The following is a 23,517-nucleotide window of genomic DNA, read 5'->3' on the forward strand; positions in this document are numbered from 1 at the left end:
GTATGACAGCCAATTGGGTGACTTTGAGCCAATCACCAGGAGAATTCCTAGTCCTGCTTTATGTCTGACAGCCAATTGGGTGACTTTGAGCCAATCATCAGGAGACGGTGAGTTCTAGTCCTGCCTTAGACACGAAAGTCAGCTGGGTGACTTTGGACCAATCCTTCCCTCTGTCCTACCTACCTACCTTACAGGGTTGTTGTGGGGAAAACAGAAGAAGGAAGGATCACCGCCCTGCATTCTTTATCAAAATAAAGGCAGGACAAAGATGCAATAAATAACAAGTGACCAAGCGTGGCACCTTTTGAAACAAATGCAGCTTCTTGGAACAAATGCCGCCTCGTGGTTTTTAATCCATTTTGGGGGAAGTGTGTTGTTGTGGGAATGCGCAGCCCCTAAGTACATCGGCAGTTGGCAAAACCAAACAAACCAGGATTAGCACGAACAAGGGGTGTGGAACACTTTTGCTACATCTGTATACTAACTCTAACTCCAGAGGTGCACTAGGAAGGGAGGGTGGAATATGTGACTGAGTGGCCCTAACCAACCCTGGCAATTGTAGTGCAGCAACCTTGAGGGAGGGGGAGGAAGAGGAATTTAGTTGATTGGTGGTGGAGGAGGAGGAGGAGGAGGGAGAGAGAGAAAGAAGAGAAAGGAGAAAGAAGGAAAAGGAGAAGGAGAAAGAAAAGGAGGAGGAGGAGGAGAAAAAGGAAAAAAGAAGGAGGAGAAAGAAAAGGAAAGAAAGAGAAGGAGAAAGAAAAGGAGAAGGGAAAAGAAAAAAGAAGGAGAAAGAAGAGAAGGAGAAGGAAAAGGAAGGAGAAAGGAAAGGAAAGAAAGAAGAGAAGGAGAAAGAAAAGGAGAAGGAGGAAGAAAAGGAGAACGAAAAGGAGGAGAAAGAAAAGGAGAAGGGAAAAGAAAAAAGGAAAAGGAGAAAGAAAAGGAGAAAAGGGAAAAGGAAGGAGAAAGAAAAGGAAAGGAAAGAAAGAAGAAAAGGAGAAAGAAAATAAGAAGGAGAAAGAAAAGGAGGAGAAAGACAAGAAGAAAAAGAAAAGGAGAAGAAGGGAAAAGAAAAAAGGAGAAGGAGAGAGAAAAAGAAGGAGAAAGAAAAGGAGAACAAAAAGCGAAGGAGGAAAAGGAAAAAAGGAGTAGGAGAAAGAAAAGGAAAGAAAGAAAAGGAGAATGAGAAAGAAAAGGAGAAAGAGAAGGAAAAAGAAGAAGGAGAAAGAAAAGGAAAGGAAAGAGAAAAGAAGAAAGAAAAAGGAGAAGGGGGGAAAAAAGGAGGAGAAAGAAAAGGAGAAGGGAAGAGAAAAAAGGAGAAAAAAAGAAGAAAGAAAATGAGGAGGAAAAAAAAGGAGGAAAAGGGAAAAAAGGAGTAGGAGAAAGAAAAGGAAAGAAAGAAAAGAATGAGAAAGAAAAGGAGGAGAAAGGAAAGGAGAAGGGAAAAGAAAAAAGGAGGAGGGAGGAAGAAGGAAAAGGGGAAGGAAGAGGGAGGGAGAAGGAGAAGAAGGAAGGAAGGAAGGAAGGAAGGAAGGAAGGAAGGAAGGAAGGAAGGAAGGAAGAAATGTCCCCTGACTGATAGATCTTCTCTTGGTTTATTCATATCCAATTCTGCATTTAATCGCTCATGAATCACTTAATGGCCCTGTGCCAAATGTCAAACCAGGTTCTCTGCCAACTTAGCCTGGAGGAGAGAAACCCGCCTGACAAGATTTTTTTGTTTTTGTTTTCCCTACTTACTTGTCTTTTTTAAGAAAGAGGAAACCACCTGATCTTGTGAAGCTACGCATCTCGAGTGGAGCGTGACATTTTGCAAAGTTCGTTTTGCAAAGCTCCGTTTAAAAATAAAAGATAAAGGAGGGTGTGTCGAACTGCAAAAAATAAAAATAAAAATTGCAAGATGGCCCAGATGCAAAGAGGGAAAGGAGAACTTGACTCGCTTTTTCATTTCATTTTATTTTTAAAGAAACGGAATGCATCGTTCTGAAGACTATGAACGTTTTTGGAACAGAATCTTCAAACCATGGAATGACCATGAGGTCATCAAGTCCAACCCTGTTTTCAGTGCAGGAGTATAGTGCACTGGTGTGCCTTTCGTCCCCTGTCCAATTGTCTTTCCTTTCACCTATCTTATATATTCTCTTCCTTTCATATATCCTCTCCTCTAGGTCCACTTTCACCCTCTTTTATATTATCACATGTCTATTTTTTCCCCTATGTATTTGTGTATTGGACAAATGAATAAATAAAATAAAATAAAATCTTTAAAGTCAAGCCCTCCATCAGATGGCTCTTTAAACTCCATTTGGATCATTGAACGGGTCCAAAGACGGGCTACAAAAATGGTGGAAGGTCTTAAGCATAAAACGTATCAGGAAAGACTTCATGAACTCAATCTGTAGAGTCTGGAGAACAGGAGGGAAAGGGGGCACATGACTGAAACATTTTAAATATGTTAAAGGGTTCAATTAAGGAGGGAAGTGTTTTTGATAGGAAAGTGAACACAAGAACAAGGGGACACAATCTGAAGTTAGTTGGGGGAAAGATCAGAAGCAACGTGAGAAAATATTATTTTACTGAAAGAGTAGTAGATGCTTGGAACAAACTTCCAGCAGACGTGGTTGATAAATCCACAGTAACTGAATCTAAACCTGCCTGGGATAAACATAGATCCATCCTAAGATAAAATACAGTGATACCTCGTCTTACGAACTTAATTGGTTCTGGGACGAGGTTTGTAAGGTGAAACGTTTGTAAGACGAAACAATGCTTCCCATAGGAATCAATGGAAAAGCGATTAATGCGTGCAAGCCCAAAACTCACCCCTTTTGCCAGCCGAAGCGCCCGTTTTTGAGCTGCTGGGATTCTCCTGAGGCTCCCCACTATGGGAAACCCCACCTCCGGACTTCCGTGTTTTTGTGATGCTGCAGGGGAATCCCAGCAGGGGAATCCCAGCCTCGCAAAAACGAGTGCTTCACTGGCAAAGGAAGTCCAGAGGTGGGGTTTCCCAGTGAGGGGAGCCTCAGCGAAATTGCACCATCGCAAAAACAAAGAAATCCTCGGAACCCCACCTCCGGACTTCCGTGTTTTTGTGATGCTGCGATTTCGCTGAGGCTCCCCTTGCTGGGAAACCCCACATAGAGAGGCCCCACAGAGGCTTCTCCCCACCTTTTCTGGCCCTGTTTCCTCCCAGGAGATTCCTAGAGAGGCCCCACGGAGGCTTCTCCTTGCCTTTTCCGGCCCTGTTTCCTCCCAGGAGATTTCCTAGAGAGGCCCCATGGAGGCTTCTCTCTGCCTTTTCTGGCCCTGTTTCCTCCCAGGAGATTCCTAGAGAGGCCCCATGGAGGCTTCTCTCTGCCTTTTCTGGCCCTGTTTCCTCCCAGGAGATTCCTAGAGAGGCCCCATGGAGGCTTCTCTCTGCCTTTTCTGGCCCTGTTTCCTCCCAGGAGATTTCCTAGAGAGGCCCCATGGAGGCTTCTCTCTGCCTTTTCTGGCCCTGTTTCCTCCCAGGAGATTTCCTAGAGAGGCCCCATGGAGGCTTCTCTCTGCCTTTTCTGGCCCTGTTTCCTCCCAGGAGATTTCCTAGAGAGGCCTCATGGAGGCTTCTCTCTGCCTTTTCTGGCCGTGTTTCCTCCCAGGAGATTCTTAGAGAGGCCCCATGGAGGCTTCTCTCTGCCTTTTCCGGTTACAGCTTCGGAGGCTTGGGTTTGTAAGTGGAAAATGGTTCTTGAGAAGAGGCAAAAAAAATCTTGAACACCCGTTTCTTATCTAGAAAAGTTCGTAAGTAGAGGCATTCTTAGGTAGAGGTACCACTATAATATTAAAGAGAGGCAAATCTTATACAGGTAATCCTCAATTTACAACAGATTAGTTAGTGACCATTCAAAGTTACAATGGCTCTGAAAAACATGACTTATGATCGGGGTAAAATGCTGCCGCTTCATTCGTGCATGTCGGTGGTCAGAGAGCCGGTCGTTAAGGCAGCGCGAGGTTCCGCCCACCCACCCAAATGCCGCCATTTGGGTAGAAACATGGAAACATAAAAACATAGAAGATTGATGGCAGAAAAAGACCTCATGATCCATCTAGTCTGCCCTTATACTATTTCCTGTATTTTATCTTAGGATGTATATATGTTTATCCCAGGCATGTTTAAATTCAGTTACCGAGGATTTATCTACGTCTGCTGGAAGTTTGTTCCAAGGATCTACTACTCTTTCAGTAAAATAGTATTTTCTCATGTTGCTTTTGATCTTTCCCCCAACTTTTACCCTCTGCGCATGCGCAAAATGCTCAATTATGATTGTAAGTCAAGGACTGCCTGTGTCTGTGTACTTTATTTCTGTAGCCTAAGTGAATAATTTGGAATTAATCTCTTCTCAAGATTTCTTCCCTGTTTCTTTAACTATACCTCGTTTTATTGCACTTTGCTCTATTGTGCACTGCAGATATTGTCAATTTTTTTTTCTTACAAAACCCTCCACCAACAAAAAGATTATGATTTGCCGAAGGCTCACATGGTGATTAGCATTTTTTAGCAATAATGTGTTTTTTAATTAAGATATGTACATTGGAATTAAAAAAAACCTTATAATGCTAACTACACACTTAGTTGATTACAATGTAGTGTAAACATAACTTTTATATGCCCCGGGAAATTGAAAAAAAAAAATACATGTGACTTGCTTTATTGCAATACAATATTCCTTTTATTTTGGTGGTCTGGAACTGAACTCGCAATATTTCCAAGATATGTCGGTAATTTTTGGATTTTGTTTTTGGTCTTTTAGAGCAGTGTTTGTCAACCTGTGCTCCTTTAAGAGCTGTGGACTTCAACTCCCAGAATTCCCCCTTGGTGAATTCTGGGAGTTGAAAGCCATACATCTTCAAGAGGCCCAGGTTAAGAAACACTGTTTTAGAATACTAGCGATCCAATTCAGTAGCTTGCCATCTACAAATACAAACACATTTCCTCTACCCCTCGCATCCTGGACATAAACTGTTTCCACTCCTACCCTCAAAACGTCACTACAGAGCACTGCACACCAAGACAACTAGACACAAGGACAGTTTTTCCCCGAATGCCATCACTCTGCTAAACAAATAATTCCCTCAACACTGTCAAACTATTTACTAAGTCTGCACTTCTATTTCTACTAGTTTTTTCTCATCATTCCTATCACCCATTTCCTCCCACTTAGGACTGTATGACCGTAACTTGTTCCTTGTATCCTAAGATTTTTATTAATATTGATTGTTTCTATATTGTTTATTTGACGCCTAAGACAATCATTAAGTGTTGTACCACATGATTCTTGACAAATCTATACAGTATTTTCTTTTATGTACACTGAGAGCATCTGCACCAAAGACAAATTCCTTGTGTGTCCAATCACACTTGGCCAATAAAGAATTCTATTCTATTCTATTCCATTCTATTCTATTTTTATTCTATTCTACATTTTAATTACTAAACACTAATAAATGCCTCCAGGAGTATTCAGGATTGAACTGTGTGCCAACTTCCTTCATACCTTTGAAGAAGAACCACAAACAGGCACTCCAAAATGAAATCAATTAATTAATTATCATGTCATCTAAATTGCTCAGAATCCTATCACAAGGTACCCTATCAAATGCTTTCCTTCAATGAAGATATAGTATGCCTACTGCATCTCCACATTCTTTTAAGTGATTTATAATTTTGTTTATTATTTATAATTTCTATAGATTCATACCCTATATAATTTAAGCATGCCAGATTTATTCCCAATCCAGTTTGCAGTCCCCACTTTTTCAATTCGGCTTTGGGCTGCATTGTGGTCGTAAGCCAAGGACTTTACTAGATAAGTGGTCAAAGCAATGGAAACTGCAAATGTAAAATAATGCACTTGGGGAAAAGGAATCCTCAATCCGAGTATTGTATTGGCAGTTCTATGTTAGCAAAAATTTTAGAAGAAGAATTTGGGGTAGTGATTTCTGACAGTCTCAAAATGGGTGAACGGTTGTGGTCAGGCAGTAGAGAAAGTGAGTAGAATGCTTGGCTGCATAGCTAGAGTTATAACAAGCAGGAAGGGGGAGATTGTGATCCTGCTGTATAGAGTGCTGGTGAGACCACATTTGGAATACTGTGTTCAGTTCTGGAGACCTCACCTACAAAAAGATATTGAAAAAAGAGGTCAGTAAGGGGCGAGTACAAGTGCACTAGAGCAGAGGTCCCCAACCGCCGGTCCGCGGACCGGGACCGGGCCGTTGGGGTTTTCCAGCCGGTCCGCGGCGCCGCTGCCCTCCCGGCAGAGGACATTATGCAGGACAGGGTGGGGCGTCGGGCAGGACGAATCAGGAGGCTCCTTTGGCGGCTGGGGGCTGCCTGGCTTTGTGATTATGGCTGTGGGGGAGTTAGGAAGGTCCTACTTCTCCCCCCCCAGCCAAAAACTCAAAGCCTATCTGCTGGATATGGGCGATGAGCGGGACGAGCGGCGCCGAAGCCGGTGGCTGTGGCAGCTGCTGCAAGAGGCTTCCGCGCCGCTCTGTCCCACTCATCGCCCGTATCCAGCAGATAGGCTTTGAGTTTTTGGCTGGGGGGGGGGGAAGTAGGACCTTCCTAAGTCCCCCCCCAGCCAAAAACTCAAAGCCTATCTGCTGGATACGGGCGATGAGTGGGACAGAGCGGCGCGGAAGCCTCTTGCAGCAGCTGCCACAGCCACCGGCTTCGGCGCCGCTCATCCCGCTCATTCCCCGTGTCTGGCAGAAGCTGCTGCCCGAGTGCTCTTGGCTGGCGGGATTCAAAGTGCTGGGGTGGGGGGTGTCCTGACAGCCCCCCCACCCCAGTGCTTCGCCTCCCGCTGGGACACCCCCCACTCCAGCACTTTGAATCCCGCCGGCCAAGAGCACTCGGGCAGCAGCTTCTGCCAGACACGGACAATTAGCGGGACGAGCGGCGCCGAAGCCGGTGGCTGTGGCAGCTGCTGCAAGAGGCTTCCGCGCCGCTCGTCCCACCCATTGCCCGTATCCAGCAGAAGCTGCTGCCCGAGTGCTCTTGGCCGGTGGGATTCAAAGTGCTGGGGTGGGGGGTGTCCCAGCAGGAGGCGAAGCACTGGGGTGGGGGGGCTGTCGGGACACCCCCCACCCCAGCACTTTGAATCCCGCCGGCCAAGAGCACTCAGGCAGCAGCTTCTGCTGGATACGGGCGATGGGTGGGACGAGCGGCGCGGAAGCCGGTGGCTGTAGCAGCTGCTGCAAGAGGCTTCCGCGCCGCTCTGTCCCACTCATCGCCCGTATCCAGCAGATAGGCTTTGAATTTTTGGCTGGGGGGTGGAGAAGTAGGACCTTCCTAACTCCCCCCCCAGCCAAAATCACAAAGCCAGGCAGCCCCCAACCGCCAAAGGAGCCTCCTGATTCTCCCCGTCCTGTGGAGAAGTGTGGAGGGCTGCGTCACTAAGCTCCACCCCTCCATAACCCCACCCCCATATGACCAAAGCCCCGCCCCCCGGGCCGTGGAAAATTGGTCTACCTTAAAGCCGGTCCCTGGTGCAAAAAAGGTTGGGGACCTCTGCACTAGAGTGCCTTCCGTCCCCTGTCCTATTGCTCTCCTATATCTCCTATACCTTTCTTCTATTCCTATATCTATTCTTTCATTGATATGTTCTATTGCTATATCTTCTTTTCTATTATTTCATAGATATATTATACTATGAGTATCTCCTCTATAACCTTCATGTGTTTTACTATGTTTATATATATATATATATATATATATATACCCACTAAAACCCACATTGTGTATTGGACAAAATAAATAAATAAAAATAAATAAATAAATAAAAAAGTAAAATAAAATTGAAAGGGTCCAAAGACAGGCTACAAAAATGGTGGAAGTACTTAAACATAAAACTTATCAGGTGTTGTGATTCAGCCTGAGGCTCCTCAGGGACCGGCTGGAGCTCTGCCGAATCCATGCCCAGAGGAGGAGGACAGTGACCAGGAGGGGGAGGACCAGGCAGACGGGGGAGAGGAACGTCAGGAGGAGGAGGAGGGAGAGCAGCCTGAGACCCCCGGGGGGGGGGCTCTCCCCAGCTAGTAGCCTGGATTCATTGGATGAAGACGCACAGGCTATAATAGACATGAGGCAGAGACGTGCAGCTCAAAGAAGGGGCCAATTAGAAAGATATTTCCATCCCTGAATTGGCAACAGCTGGGTTTGGGTGTGGTTCTCCTCAGCAGGGTTGAAAAGGCAGGCCCGCCCTTACAGTCTCGTGGAGAGTTATCAACTGGGAGTCCTGTGACCTTGCTTCGATTCTTGGCGTCTCTGATCTTGGCTTGTGGCCTAGAAGCCTGGAAGACTTGGGGGAGGCGTGGGTTTTATTATCTCCAGAGTTGTTTTTGCCAGCAAGAATCCTGTTTTATTGCCTGGCCTTCGTGAAACCTCTGTGAAACTGCATTGTGTTCCTGTCTGTAAGAACAGTTTTTGTTACCTGTGTTTGCTTTCCAGTATATAAACTGCCTTTGCTTTTTACCAGTGTGTCTAGTACTCTTTTTGGTTGGTGTTGGCGTCTGGGGGGACCCAGACAGAACATCAGGAAAGACTTCATGAACTCAATCTGTATAGTTTGGAAGACAGAAGGGAAAGGGGAGACATGATCGAAACATTGAAATATGTGAAAGGTTTAAATAAGGTTCAGGAGGGAAGTGTTTTTAATAGGAAAGTGAACATTAGAACAAGGGGACACAATCTGAGGTTAGTTGGGGGAAAGATCAGAAGCAATGTGAGAAAATATTATTTCACTGAAAGAGTAATAGATCCTTGGAACAAACTTCCAGCAGACGTGGTTGGTAAATCCACAGTAACTGAATTGAAACATGCCTGGGATAAACAGATCCACCCTAAGATAAAGTACAGGAAATAGTATAAGGGCAGACTAGATGGACCACGAGGTCTTTTTCTGCCGTCAATCTTCTATGTTTCTAAGGACTATCTCCTGTACCAAACAGGGTTTTTTCCCCATCTAATTTAAATACCTGCACAAGGATAATCCATTTTTCCTCAAGCTATATTTTACGAGGCCTAAGATTTATTTTTATTGCACTAGAAGAGACGGGTTTTTACGGGCGCCGAGTCAAAACAAACGTTATTTCAATCTGATTACAGAAGTATTTATTCCATCACAGGACCATCGTTTCCACACACCAGTCTGCAAAGAAAAAAAATAGTTACCTTAAGCCTAAGCCAGATTATACTTAAATGAGTCAAACTTTTGAAATGTCACACGTTTTGTTATTGGCTTTGATGCAGAAGATAAGAGCAATGGCACAAGTGGGTCAATTAGCACACCCCAGACATCTGTCTAAATTTAGAATATAATAAAGCGAGAAGGGACCTTGGAGGTCTTCTAGTCTAACCCCCTGCTCAAGTAGGAAACACTATACCCAGTGATGGGCTCCTACAGGTGCGATCAGGTACGTAGAAACGGTAGAAAAAAAATGATTTTTTTTTCTTTTTCTCCCTTCTGGGCTTTGGGTATGTTTTTCCTATCATAGTAAATGAGATTGAATGTGTATAATTTTAGAAGAGCTGTGAGTGCGTGTGTTTAAATAATAGATATATTTTTGTGTGCCTGTGTGTAATATGTATGTACCTCTGCCGCACAAATCCCAGCAACTGGTTAGGTCCCACAGAGTTGGTCTTCTCCGGGTCCCGTCGACAAAACAATGTCGATTGGCGGGACCCAGGGGAAAAGCCTTCTCTGTGGCGGCCCCGGCCCTCTGGAACTAGCTCCCCCCAGAGATCAGAATTGCCCCCATCCTCCTCGCCTTTCGTAAGCTCCTTAAAACCCACCTCTGTCATCAGGCATGGGGGAACTGAGATATCCTTTCCCCCTAGGCTTATACAATTTATACATGGTATGTTTGTGTGTGTGCTTGTTTGGTTTTTAATAAGGTTTTTTTTTAGTTATTTTAAATATTAGATTTGTTATATGCTGTTTTTATTATTGTTGTTAGCCGCCCTGAGTCTACGGAGAGGGGCGGCATACAAATCTAATAAATAAATAAATAAATAATATATACATAGAATTATTTGACTTATTAAATTGCTTATTTGACCCCTATGATAATCATTAAGTGTTTTTTACCTCATGATTGTTGACAAATGTATCTTTTCTTTTATGTACACTGAGAGCTAGTGCACCAAAGACAAACTTGGTTAATAAAGAATTCTATTCTATTTCTATTAAAATACTATATTTTGGATGTTCAGGAATAGTCAATAGAGAGGGAAATCGTATCTCTTTGAGGCGAGGAGAGGCCAGGCACCCTAACCCAAACCCTTGATGTGAGTGACAGTCAAGTTGGCCACTTTTAAGCCAGTCACATGACCTTTATGCCACCCCGTCACATAATCGTCAAGCCCCTCCCACCTGGTCACATGGCCAGCAAGCCACACCTACAAAATAAGCCATGCCCACAGTGTGGTAGTAAAAACATTTGTAGCCCTTCACTGCCTATACCCGTGATGGTGAATTTTTGGCACATGTGCCCCAGTTGGCAAGTGGAGCCCTATCAGAGGGCACACAAGGCGTTGCCCTATGTTAGCTCCACTGCGCATGCGCATGCCAGCCAGCTGGTTTTCAGCCTTGGGGAAGGCCGTTTCGCCCTCCAGAGGCTTCCGGGAAGCTTCCTGAAGCCTCGGAGTGTGAAAAACAGCCCAACAGTCCAACCGGAAGTTCGGGAAAAACAGACTTCCTGTTTACCCTTTGTGCTGTTTTTCACACTTTGGAACTTCAAGAAGCTTCCTGGAAAGGTCCGGAGTCGAAAAACAACACAACGGGCAAGCTGGAAGTCCGTTTTTCTGAACTTCCAGTTTGTTTTTTTCACCGTCCCAGCCTTCAGTGAGGCCTATGCGCATTCCTGGGGAGGGATTAAGCCCATGCGCAGTGCTGGGGTGCACATGTGTGGAAGAGGGAATGGATGTGGCTACGTGTGAACATCCTTTTGGCATGTGAACCAAAAGTGGTTCGCCATCACTGCCCTATTCCATTTCAGACAAGGGTTAAAAGGACCGGCTCGGAGTTAACATCTGGGCGGTGCACTCTGCTAATTAGAAACTAAATTGCTCCACGGGATAATGTGAGTAAGGCAGGTGGATTTTGACCGGCCCCAAAGGAAATACTTTGCGGCTTTCCAAAGTGGAGTAGAAGTCAAAGTCTAATTTCCTCCCACGTGTGATAAAGTTGAGCTGGCGGATAAAAATTGTAGTCTCCAGCAGTGTTTCCCAACCTTGGCAACTTGAAGATATTTGGACTTCAACTCCCAGAATTCCCCAGCCAGCGAATGGGGAATATTTGGACTTCAACTCCCAGAATGGGGAATTCTGGGAGTTGAAGTCCAAATATATTCAAGTTGCCAAGGTTGGGAAACACTGGTCTACAGGACATCCTCGGTTTACACTAGTTTATTTATTGACTGTTGGGTGATTTAGGGACTTTCAGCCCTGATGGGCAGGCTCCATAATGGTCATAAGTTGAGAACAGGTCAGTTTTTTACAGGTAGGCATCAACTTACAACAGGCCCAGGGGTGAGTTCGAAACTTATCTTGCCGCCGGTTTGCTTCCTTCCTTTCGAGTCTGCGGAGAGGGTCAGCATACAAATCTGATTAATAAAATAAAACAAATAAAAGTGCCAAAAACTCAGTTACTGGGCATGCATAAAAGCAATAGCCAGAAAAATATATAGTAAAAAAGAGTAAAATAAATTAAAAAATAAACAGATGGCAGTTCTATTTTATAGCAGATTCTATTTTTTTAAAAGCCCAAAACAAGAGGGTGGCGCATGCCCAGCGCAAGAAACTCAGCTTCTGCGCATGCACAGAAGCAAAAACCAGCAAAAAATAGCAAAAAAACCCCACCCCAAATAAGATAGTGGTGCATGCGCGGTGCCAAAAAACCAGCTTCTGTGCATGCACAGAAGCAAAACCCAGCATAAAATGGCAAAAAAAACCACCCCCAAAACAAACCGATAGCAAAATGGTAGCACATGCACAATGCCAAAAACCTGGCTTTTGTGAATGCGCAGAAGCAAAAACCAGCAAAAAATATCAACCCTCCCCAAAACAGGATGACAGTGCATGCGCAGTGCAAAAAACGTGGCTACTGCATATGCGACAAAAATGGTGGAAGGTCTTAAGCATAAAACGTATCAGGAAAGACTTCATGGACTCAATCTGTATAGTCTGGAGGACAGAAGGAAAAGGGGGGACACGATCGAAACATTTAAATATGTTCAAGGGTTAAATAAGGTCCAGGAGGGAAGTGTTTTTAATAGGAAAGTGAACACAAGAACAAAGGGACACAATCTGAAGTTAGTTGGGGGAAAGATCAGAAGCAACGTGAGAAAATATTATTTCACTGAAAGAGTAGTAGATCCTTGGAACAAACTTCCAGCAGACGTGGTTGGTAAATCCACAGTAACTGAATTTAAACATGCCTGGGATAAACATATATCCATTGTAAGATAAAATACAGGAAATAGTATAAGGGCAGACTAGATGGACCATGAGGTCTTTTTCTGCCGTCAATCTTCTATGTTTCTATGTTTCTACAGGTACATTCAATACGTTCATTTAGTGACTTGGTTAGTGACTAACCATTCACTAGTAGGTTTTTGTTTTTGTTTAAAGAATTAGGCTATTATCTGAATCTAGTCTATAGATTCAAGGTTATGTGTAAATACATGGCAATGAATCCAAGGGAAAAAATGAGTTAATTCACAAGCGGGTTAAGGTGTTGTGTGAATAACGCCAATATCATTTGATGGGAAAGGCAAAAAGTAAGTAGGGAGGAATGTATGGGCAGTCCTAAACTTACAACAATTCATTTAGTGACCGTTCAAAGTTACAATGGTGCTGGAAAAAGGGACTTACGACTGCTTTTCACACTTACGACCGTTGCAGCATCCTTTATAATGACATGATCAAAAGTCAGACTGCTTGGCAAGTGATTCATACTTACGACGGTTGCAATGTCAGATGATCCTCTTTTGCGACATTCTGACAATTGGGGGAAGCCAGATTCACTTAACAACTGTTCCTAACTTAACAACGGTGCCGAGAATGGTCGTAAAACGGGGCACGACTCACTTAACAACTGTCTTGTGCAGGAAATGGAAATTTGGGGGATTGCGGTCGTAAATTGAGGATTACTTGTAATGTGCTTTTGAATGTCGCAGTTGTTGTTGCGATGCCTCCTGAAGGCTGTGGCTCACCGTCTCTGCCCTGTGACTCATTCCTGAATGCCTGCAAGACACGTAGCTTCGACATGTGTTGTGTGTTGTGTCCTGGGTGTTGCCAGGGAAGTTGGAAAAGTCACAAAATTTGACACCTCCGCGAGAGGAAGTAGCAGACAGGCTGACGGCACAGGGAGGTCAAGAGTTCTGGCTTTGCTCCTACTTATATACATAGTCCTTGACTTACAACGGTTTGCTTAGCGACCATTCGAAGTTACAACAGCACAGACAAAAGTGACTCACAAACTATTTTTCACACATACAGGGGGTGGACAAAAATATGGAAACACTTGACTTTTTGGCATCATAATGTTTGAACATGTTCAAATCAATCAAAACCTGACATATTTTAATGGGTTTTTTTTTTTGTTAATTCTGTTATTTGATATGTTTTTTTAAACTACCCTTTTTTTAAAAAAGAAATTTAAGGAAATGGGTTATAACCTTCTAGAAAGGGCAGACCTCTCAGACTTTCAAAGAGGCCAAATTGTTGGTGCTCGGATGGCAGGCGCTAGTGTCACAGAAAGTGCCCGAACGTTTGGCGTTTCAAGAGGTCACGTCTCAAAAGTCACGACTGCTTTTGAAAGAGAAGGGAAAATGTCCTCAGCCAAGCACAGGTCTGGTCGAAAGTCGAAGTGGTCTGAGAGAGACCGTCGGACTCTAAAGCGAATTGTTAGAGCGGATCGCAAGACCGCAGCTCCTGAAATCACTGCAGAGCTCAATGGACACGTACAGAACCCAGTTTCCACAAAAACTGTTCGAAGGGAGCTTCACCAATCTGGATTTCACGGAAGAGCTGCAAGGTGTTTCCATTTTTCTGTCCACCCCCCTGTATGGCCGTACCAGCATCCCAGCAGTCACGATATTTACATTCAGATGATGGGGTGGGCTTCAAAGCTTTTAGCAGGGTTTTTTTCTGCCCAGGTGCTGGGTGGGTGTGGCCATGGTGGGTGTGGCCTAGTTGGCCTCCTTTACCACCTTTTTTGCCCTCTTTGGGCTCCGGAGACTTTCTTTGAGCCTCCGGGAGGGCAAAAACAGCCTCCTCAGGCTCCAGAGGCCCTCTGAAGGCCGGAAACGGGCCTGTTTCTGGCCTTCTTGAACTTCTAGTACAGTGAAGGGCTGCCAAAATTTTATTACCACACTGTGGGCGTGGCTTATTTTATGGGTGTGGCCGTGTGACCAGGTGGGAGTGGCTTGACGATCATGTGACCAGGGGGTGGCTTAAAGATCATGCAACTGGCTAAAAGGCGGCCAACATGACGTCACTCATGTCAAGGTTTTGGGTTAGGGCGGCTGGCCTCTCCTCGCCTCAGAGAGATACAATTTCTCTCTCTATTTACTATTACTGAACCCTTCTGCGCCTGCACAGGAAGCAAAATCTTGTGAGGGGACACGGACGTGTGAGATTTTGGTGATATTTTTGCTTCTGCCCATGCACAGAAGGAAAAACCCCCCACCAAAATCTCATTGTGAGATTTTGCTTTCTGTACATGCCCAGAGGCAAAATCTCGCTGGGATTTATTTATTTATTTATTTATTATTTGGATTTGTATGCCGCCCCTCTCCAAAGACTCGGGGCGGCTCACAACAAGTGAAACAATCATGATAATCCAATTAATTAAAATATTTAAAGATTTAAGAAAAACCCCATATACTAACAGACACACACACAAGCATACCATGTATAAATTAAACGTGCCCAGGGGAGATGTTTAATTTCCCCATGCCTGACGGCAAAGGTGGGTCTTAAGGAGTTTACGGAAGGCAGGAAGAGTAGGGGCAGTTCTAATCTCCGGGAGGAGTTGGTTCCAGAGAGCCGGTGCCGCCACAGAGAAGGCTCTTCCCCTGGGGCCCGCCAACCGACATTGTTTAGTCGACGGGACCCGGAGAAGGCCCACTCTGTGGGACCTAATCGGTCGCTGGGATTTGTGCGGCAGGAGGCGGTCCCGGAGATAATCTGGTCCGGTGCCATGAAGGGCTTTAAAGGTCATAACCAACACTTTGAATTGTGACCGGAAATTGATCGGCAGCCAATGCACTTGCTTGCACGCAGGAGAAATGAAGCTGAGCGCGCAGCTCAACTTTTGTTACCGGTGCGGTATCCTTATCCGTACCCGAAGGGGGGGATGTCATGTGATCTCCTTGGGGGATTCCAGATTCACTTAATGACTGCGTTGCTAATGTAGCAGTGGCAGCGATTCGCTTTACAGCCTTGTGAAGGGAGGAAGGAAGGAAGGAAGGAAGGAAAAGGAAGGAAGGAAGGAAGGAAGGAAGGAAAGAAAAGGAAGGAAGGAAAAGGAAGGAAGGAAGGTCGCAAAACGAGTCAAACTCACTTAACATCCATCTCGCTTAGCCAAGGGAATTTGGAGCTCCGTTTGTGTCATAAGTCGAGGACTGCCTGTTTTGGCTGTTTTTTTCAAATGGACTACGCCACCTATCTTCCCCTGCGTGGTAATCCGACACCGGGGAGATGCCTATTTCCGCTCCAGCCCAGTCTTTGTAGAAAATCCTTCCCTGTTTGGCTCAAATTCAGATCGAGCCCTTTAAAAATAATAATAAAGGCAACATTAGTATTAGTAAGGAGACCAATTATTAATTTTATAGCTTTTTCCTACCGCGAGTGAGAGCTCAAAAGATCCCTGGGAGAATTTGCAGGCTGGACGGGGAGCTTTTATTGCCACTCGATCCCGACTGCCTTTTTAATTGCTTTTAAGCATTTTATGTTCCTCAACTCGGTGGGAATCCCCAGCGGTTGGTCCAGCTGCAAAGAGCTTGTTTAATCTGGAGAAAGGCCAAAAAACGGCAGCGTGAAACCGATCCATCCTTTCCTCGCTTTCCCTGACCTACTGGACTACAGACGCCATCGTTCCCAGCCGGGGTGAGCAGAGCAGAGCTCTGCGGGTAGCGACCGAGAAGGGGTGAATTAAGAAAAAATGGAAAAAAAACCCAACCCACAGCTATTTCAAACTCAGTAAACTGCTTTCACGCAACATGATAATCTTAATTACTTTTTTTATTTTCTGAATCAATTTGAACCGGCCCAGTTAGTGGTCTGATATATTGAGCTCAGCTAAGAAACATTTTTGATAATTAAGCTGCCCCGAGTCCCCGGAGAGGGGCGGCATATAAATCTAATAAATAATAATAATAATAATAATAATAATAATAATAATTATTATTATTATTATTATTATTATTATTAAACTAACAAATAATTAAACATAATCCTGCTGTATAGAGTGCTGGTGAGATCATATTTGTAATAATACTGTGTTCAGTTCTGGAGACCTCACCTACAAAAAGATGTTGATCAAATTGAACGGGTCCAAAGACGGGCTACAAAAATGGTGGAAGGTCTTAAGCATAAAACATATCAGGAAAGACTTAATGAACTCAATCTCTATAGTCTGGAGGACAGGAGGAAAAGGGGGGACATGATCGAAACATTTAAATATGTTAAAGGGTTAAATAGGGTTCAGGAGGGAAGTGTTTTTAATAGGAAAGTGAACACAAGAACAAGGGGACACAATCTGAAGTTAGTTGGGGGAAAGATCAAAAGCAACATGAGAAAATATTATTTTACTGAAAGAGTAGTAGATGCTTGGTACAAACTTCCAGCAGACGTGGTTGGTCAATCCACAGTCACTGAATTGAAACATGCCTGGGATAAACATAGATCCATCCTCAGATAAAATACAGGAAATAGTATAAGGGCAGACTAGATGGACCATGAGGTCTTTTTCTGACGTCAATCTTCTATGTTTCTATGTCATACTTGAGGAAATGACCTCAATAGGTCATCTAGCCCAACTCCTAATCCAAAATTTCTCAACCTGCGTAACTTCCAAGATGGGTTGGATTTCCCTTTCCGGCTGGAGAATTCTGGGAATTGAAGTCCACAGGTCTTAAAAGTTGCCAAGTTTGGGGACTCCTAATTTTAGAGCGCCCAGGCACTGGATCAATCTTTGCCCTTGAGCTATATTTTCTTTTCCTTTTTTTAAATTAAAAATAAACTTTATTTATAATACACAAGACATAAACAGCAAAACACAAAAGGCATTAACAAAAAAGTTGGACAATTTGCGACCTGCCTATGATACAACTCTAATAGTGCTTATTTTCTATTACGCAAATTATATTTGCATTAAATCATAACTGGGTATCTTCTTTGGGTATCTCTTTTTCTTTCCTTCCCTTTTTTTTATTTTAATGACCAATCCTCTGACATTTGCTCTCCAAATTTTCTAACATTTATTAACTCTCTGTCTTCATTTCCCCCCCTCTTTTTTTAAATCTAATCATAGCATTTATCCCAACAGCTAGCATACTCTAGCTCAGTGATAGCAAACCTTATTTTTCTCCGGTGCCAAAAGTGCATGAGTGCGGTATTGTGCATGCGAGAGTACCCACACCCATAATTCAATGCCTGGGGAGGGTGAAAACAGCTTCCCCCCCGAGCCCCCCTGGAGGCAGGAAACTGCCTGTTTCCCAACTTCTGGTGGGCCCAGGAGGCTCCTGTTTCGCCCTCCCCAGCCTCCAAAGGCTTCCCTAGAGCCAGGGTAGGGTAACAATGCCAATGTCCATTCCAACTCTATTGTTATTGTTGCTAGTATCCTGCATATAAACATTCTTATACCTTTGTATGCCAAAAATAGTACTTGACAAAATGAATGAATGAATGAATGAGAGAAAGAAAGGAAGGAAGGAAGGAAGGAAGGAAGGAAGGCGGGAGGGACGGAGGAAGGAAAGAAGGAAGAAAGGAAGGAAGGAGGGAGGGAGACAGGAAGGGAGGGAGGAACGAAGGAAAGAAAGAAGGAAGAAGGGAAGGAAGGAAGGAGGGAGAGAGAGGGAGGAATGAAGAAAAGAAGGAAGGAAGGAAGGGAGGAGGGAGGGAGAGAGGAAGGAAGAAAGAAAGAAAGAAAGAGGAAGAGAGAGTGAGAGAAAGAAAGATGGAATGAGAGAGAGAGATAAAGAAATAAAGAGGGAGAGAGAGAGAGAAAGAAAGAAAGAAAAAGAAATAAAGAGGGAGAGAGATAAAGAAAGAAAGAAAAAGAAAGAAAGAGGGAGAGAGAGAGATAAAGAAAGAAAGAGGGGGAGAGAGAAAGAAAGAAAGAAAGAGGAAGGGGGAGAAAGGGAGGAAGAAAGAGGGAGGGAGGAAGAAAGAAAGAAAAAGAAATAAAGAGGGAGAGAGAGAAAGAGGGAGTGAGAGAGAGAGAGAGAGAGAGAGAAAGAAAGAAAGAAAGAAAGAAAGAAAGAAAGAAAGAAAGAAAGAAAGAAAGAAAGAAAGAAAGAAAACTCCCCTTCCCACCGGAGCCGTCTGAACGGAGCTCGCCAGGCGCTCGGGGTTGAAGCCGGGACAGGAGGCGGGGACCTGGGCCGGCCGAGGGCGGCGCCTTCCGAGGGAGCGAAGCGGGCGGGCCGGGCGCTGGGAAGCCCCGAGAGGCCGCTCCGTCTGGTCGGGGCGCGCGGAGAAGCGGGGCAGCCATGCCGGCCCGTGGCAGCGGCGCCCTGTCGGAGCGGAGCCCCTTGCTGGCTTACCGGCTGTGCAGCAGCTCCTCGCTGGAGCCCGACCAGGCGGCCCCGACGTCCCGCAAGCTCTCCACCTTCCTGGGCGTCGTGGTGCCCACCCTGCTCTCCATGTTCAGCGTGGTGCTCTTCCTCCGCCTGGGTGAGCCCGAGTCTGGGGGACCCCCGCCCGCCTCGGCCGGGGAAGGCAGCCCGGCGCGCAGCGGGCCCTTCTGAGCCTCGGGGGCCTTTTTTTTTTGTCACCGATGCTTGGGCTTAAGCAGGAGCCCCGCGGGTGGGTGGCTGGGTGAACAGGTCGTGTGAATGCGTGTTGGGTTCAGTTTGGAGGGAAAGTTTTCAGTGTTTCGTGTGAACGCCGCCCGGTTAACCTGGAGGGAAAGTGGAAGCGATTTGTGGGAATTGCACTTTGGTTATGTTGAATAAAACCATTCACGCTGCCCTGGTTATCTTGGAGATAAACTTTGGTCTGGCCTGGTTATCCTGGTGTGTGTGTGTGTGTGTGTGTGTGTGTGTGTGTGTGTGTGTGAGAGAGAGAGAGAGAGAGAGACTGTTAAGTGTGTTGTGGGAATGTGCCATTAAATGTGTGGTGGGAACGTGCCAAGGTTCTCCTGGTAGGAAAGTTAAGTGTTTCCTGTGAATTCAGCCTAGAAATAAAAGTTAAACATGTCTGTCAACACACCCTGGTGATTCTGAAAAGAAAGTTCAGTGATTTGTGGGAATTGCACTTTGGTTGTGTGAATGCAGCCTGGTTATCTTGGAGATAAGCTTTGGTTTGGCCTGGTTATCCTGGTGTGTCTGTGTATGACAGAGAGAGAGGGAAAGAAAGAGAGAGAGAGAGTTAAGTGTGTTGTGGGAATGCGCCAAGGCTCACACACACATACACACACCAGGATAACCAGGCCAGACCAAAGTTTATCTCCAAGTTAAGTGTTTCCTGTGAATTCAGCCTAGAAATAAAGTTAAATACCTCTGCAAATGCAGCCTGGTTTATCCTGAAAGGAAACCTTAAGTGTTTTGTGTGAATGCCGCCTGGTTAACTTGGAAGGAAAGTTCAAGCGATTTGTGGGAATTGTGCATTGGTTGTGCTGAATAAAATAACTCATGCGTGTTGTGTGAATGTGGCTTGGTTATCTTGGAGAGAAACTTTGGTGTGGCCAGGTTATCCTGGTGTGTGTGTATGAGAGAGAGAGAGTTAAGCATGTTTTGGGAATGCGCCAAGGTTCTCCTGGTAGGAAAGTTAAGTGTTTCCAGTGAATTCAGACTAGAAATAAAGTCAAATACGTCTGTGAATGCAGCCTGGTTTAGCCTGAAAGGAAAGTTAAGTGTGCTGTGTGAATGCACCAAGGTTATCCTGGAGGGAAACTTAAGCTTTGGGATGGCCTGGTTATCCTGGTGTGTGCATGTGTTTGTGTGTGTGTGTGTGTGTGTGTGTGTGTGTGTGTGAAAGAGAGAGATAGAAAGAAAGAAAGAAAGAAAGAAAGAAAGAAAGAAAGAGAGTTTATAGTGTTGTGAGGATGTGCCAAGGTGATCCTGAAAGGAAAGTTCAGTGTTTCACGTGACTACAACTTGGTTATGCTGGAAAAATAATCCAATTGTGTGAATGTTTATTTTATTTATTTATTTATTCATTTGTCCAATACACAAATACATAGGAAGAAAAAAAGACATGTGGTAATATATATGAGGGTGAAAGTGAACTTAGAGGAGAGGATATATGAAAGGAAGAGAATATATATGATAGGTGAAAGAAAGGAAAGACAATTGGACAGGGGCCGAAAGGCACACCAGTGCACTTATGTACGCCCCTTACTGGCCTCTTAGGAACCTGGAGAGGTCAATCGTGGAGAGTCTAAGGGAGAAGTGTTGGGGGTTAGGGGTTGACACAATTGAGTCCGGCAATGAGTTCCACGCTTCGATAACTCGATTGTTGAAATCATATTTTTTACAGTCAAGTTTGGAGCAGTTCGTATTAAGTTTGAATCTGTTGCGTGCTCTTGTGTTGTTGCGGTTGAAGCTGAAGTAGTCATTGACCGGTAGGACGTTGCAGCATATGATCTTGTGGGCAATACTCAAGTCGTGTTTTAGGCGCCGCAGTTCTAGGCTTTCTAGGCCCAGGATTGTTAGTCTATTTTCGTAGGATATTCTGTTTCGAGTGGAGGAGTGAAGGGCTCTTCTGGTGAAATATCTTTGGACATTTTTGAGGGTGTTGATGTCTGAGATGTGATATCGGTTCCAGACAGATGAGCTGTATTCTAGGATGGATCTGGCAAAAGTTTTGTAGGCTCTTGTGAGTAGTGTGAGGTTGCCTATGAGATGTGCCAAGGTTATCCTGGTAGGAAAGTTACCGGTAAGTGTTTTCCTGTGAATTCAGCCTAGAAATAAAGTTAAAGATGTCTGTGAATGCAGCCTGGTTTATCCAGGAAAATTAAGCGTGTTGTGTGAATGCCGCCCGGTTACCTTGGAAGGAAAATTCAACGATTTGTGTGAATGCAGTTTGGCTATGCTGAATAAAATCACTCCGCGTGTCTTTTCAATAAATCAGCAAAGCTTTTCAAGTGAATACTAGCTTGGTTATGCTGGAAAAATAACCCAGTTGTGTGAATGCGGCCTGATTATCCTGGAAGGAAAGTTACGCTTTGGTGTGGCCTGGTTATCCTTAAAAAGTTACGGTAAGTGTGCTGTGGGAATTCGCCCTGGTTATCTGGGAAGGAAAGTTAAACATTTTGCATGAATGTAGCCTTGGTTATCCTGGAAGGAAAGTTAAGCAGTCATGTGAATACAACTTGCATAACCTGGGGGAATCATTGTGTGGCGTGAATGCAGCCGGATTTTCCTGGAAGGAAAGTTAGGTGGGTTGTGTGGGAATGCACGGTGGTTGTGGGAATTCAGCCCAGTTTCTTTGGAAAGAAAGAGGAAGTTCTGGGATGGGAAGACAAGAGTGGCTGATTCAGATATTCAACCCTTTGGCCTTTGCTGGATGGTTTTCAGAGATAAACCAAAATGAACTTTCTGACTTTGGCCATCATTGGTAGCCCTGTAATCCTGGTTTGTTGATCAGGGTGCTTTTAAAGCAGGGGGCTCTAACCTTGGTAACTTTAAGCCTGGAGGACTTCAACTCCCAGAATTCCCCAGCCAGCTTTGCTGGCTAGGGAATTCTGGGAGTTGAAGTCCTCCAGGCTTAAAGTTACCAAGGTTGGAGACCCCTGTTTCAAAGAATATAAAAGTAAGTCCAGCAAATGGGCTGTTGCCCTCACAGGGTGGTGGGGGGAACACAGTGGGGGTAGTAAGTTTATGCACTATTTATTGAATACTTAATAGGTTTTTTTATTGTCCTTCCTTCTCTAGTACCTTAGTATTAATTACGTTTAAAATAGGAAATAATTAAATAGTATGTTTTTACCCATAAACGCTTTTATCATTATCTAGAACTGAACTTTTATAGCAATGAAAGAAACTTGAGCTACTTGCCTAATCTGTTATCATACTGAACCTTGTGGGTTCAGTACAAAACCTTGAAATGTGACTGTGCTCCTCAACCAATAATGCTGTCTATCATTTGTCCTTTTTGCGGCTATTCAAATAATGTGACTTAATCAACTGAAAAAAAAAGAGTCCAAGCGCCTATTTGAAAACTTATCTTGGTCAGTAAGCCACTCCCACCCAGTCACATGACCTTTAAGCCACCCCATCACATAATTGTCAAGCCACTCCCACCTGGTCACATGACCATCAAGCCACACCAACACAGCAGCTAGAATAGCATGTGCAGAAAATTGGAAGCTTGAATAAAATTCCAGGTGAAAGAGAAATATTACGTACAATTTTAGATTGTGCTGAGATGAATAGGCTTACTTTAAAACTTAAAGATAAAGAAGAGTGTGATTACTATAAGATCTGGGCAAAGTTTTATGAATGGTTGGAAACTAAAAATAATTGAGAAGTAATTTTCTTAATTACTTTTGAAGGAATACATAATTAATAATAAGAATAATTTATTAGATTTGTATGCCGCCCCTCTCTGAAGACATGATGATATAATCTTAATTTACTAAAGACCCAGATGACAAAATAAGGATTGGTGGCAGCAATGGATAAGGATGAAAGCATTACATTGAGTTAAGATGTTTTTGTTTTATTATAGATAAAATAGATTTTATAATATTGCTATCTGTCGATGAAATATGTCTCATGTGTAGTTAATTTCAATTAATTTAGCAAAGAAGAGGATACAAAGTATATATTAGAGCATTACTAGCATTTTTTTCCTCTGAATGTTTAACGTACCAAAGAAATATCATTTATTATTATTTTAGCTGCTGATTCTGTGGGGTTATTTTTACTGCTTATGTTGTTTTCACTGTGTGTTGGAGAAAAAATAAAGAAAATTTTGTATCCAGAGGCCACACCCACAAAATAAGCCACGCCCGCAGTGCGGCAGTAAAATTTTTGGCAGCCCATCACTGGGTAAGCCAGTAGAGGGAATTCTGGGAGTTGAAGTCCCACAGGTCTTCAAGCTGCCAGAGTTGGGGGAAAACATCCCAAAGGCCTTGAAGTCTAGGATTAAGGCTACACCCAAATCCTGGCTAATAAATAAAGGATGCCAGGCCTTTTGGCCAAGCGGCTAACCTTGCTAAGATTGTCATCCAATCCTCCAATTTCAGCTGAGAGGCTTAAGGAAAATCATTAATATAAAAAATTAGTTACTTATTACATTTA

The 23,517-nt window shown here is 44.1% G+C and overlaps 1 protein-coding gene across 1 annotated transcript in view; it reads left to right on the plus strand.

The window, feature by feature from the left end:
- Positions 1-18,675: 18,675 nt before the first annotated feature.
- LOC139168634 (solute carrier family 12 member 9-like) overlaps positions 18,676-23,517 on the plus strand; it is a 146,123-nt gene continuing 141,281 nt past the window's right edge. Inside the window, 1 exon segment of the mRNA XM_070754257.1 lies at positions 18,676-18,943. Within this exon segment, the coding sequence (XP_070610358.1) occupies positions 18,760-18,943 (184 nt within the window). The 5' untranslated portion in view covers positions 18,676-18,759.

Source organism: Erythrolamprus reginae, chromosome 5, assembly GCF_031021105.1.
Source record: "Erythrolamprus reginae isolate rEryReg1 chromosome 5, rEryReg1.hap1, whole genome shotgun sequence".
Classification (NCBI taxonomy): domain Eukaryota; kingdom Metazoa; phylum Chordata; class Lepidosauria; order Squamata; family Dipsadidae; genus Erythrolamprus; species Erythrolamprus reginae.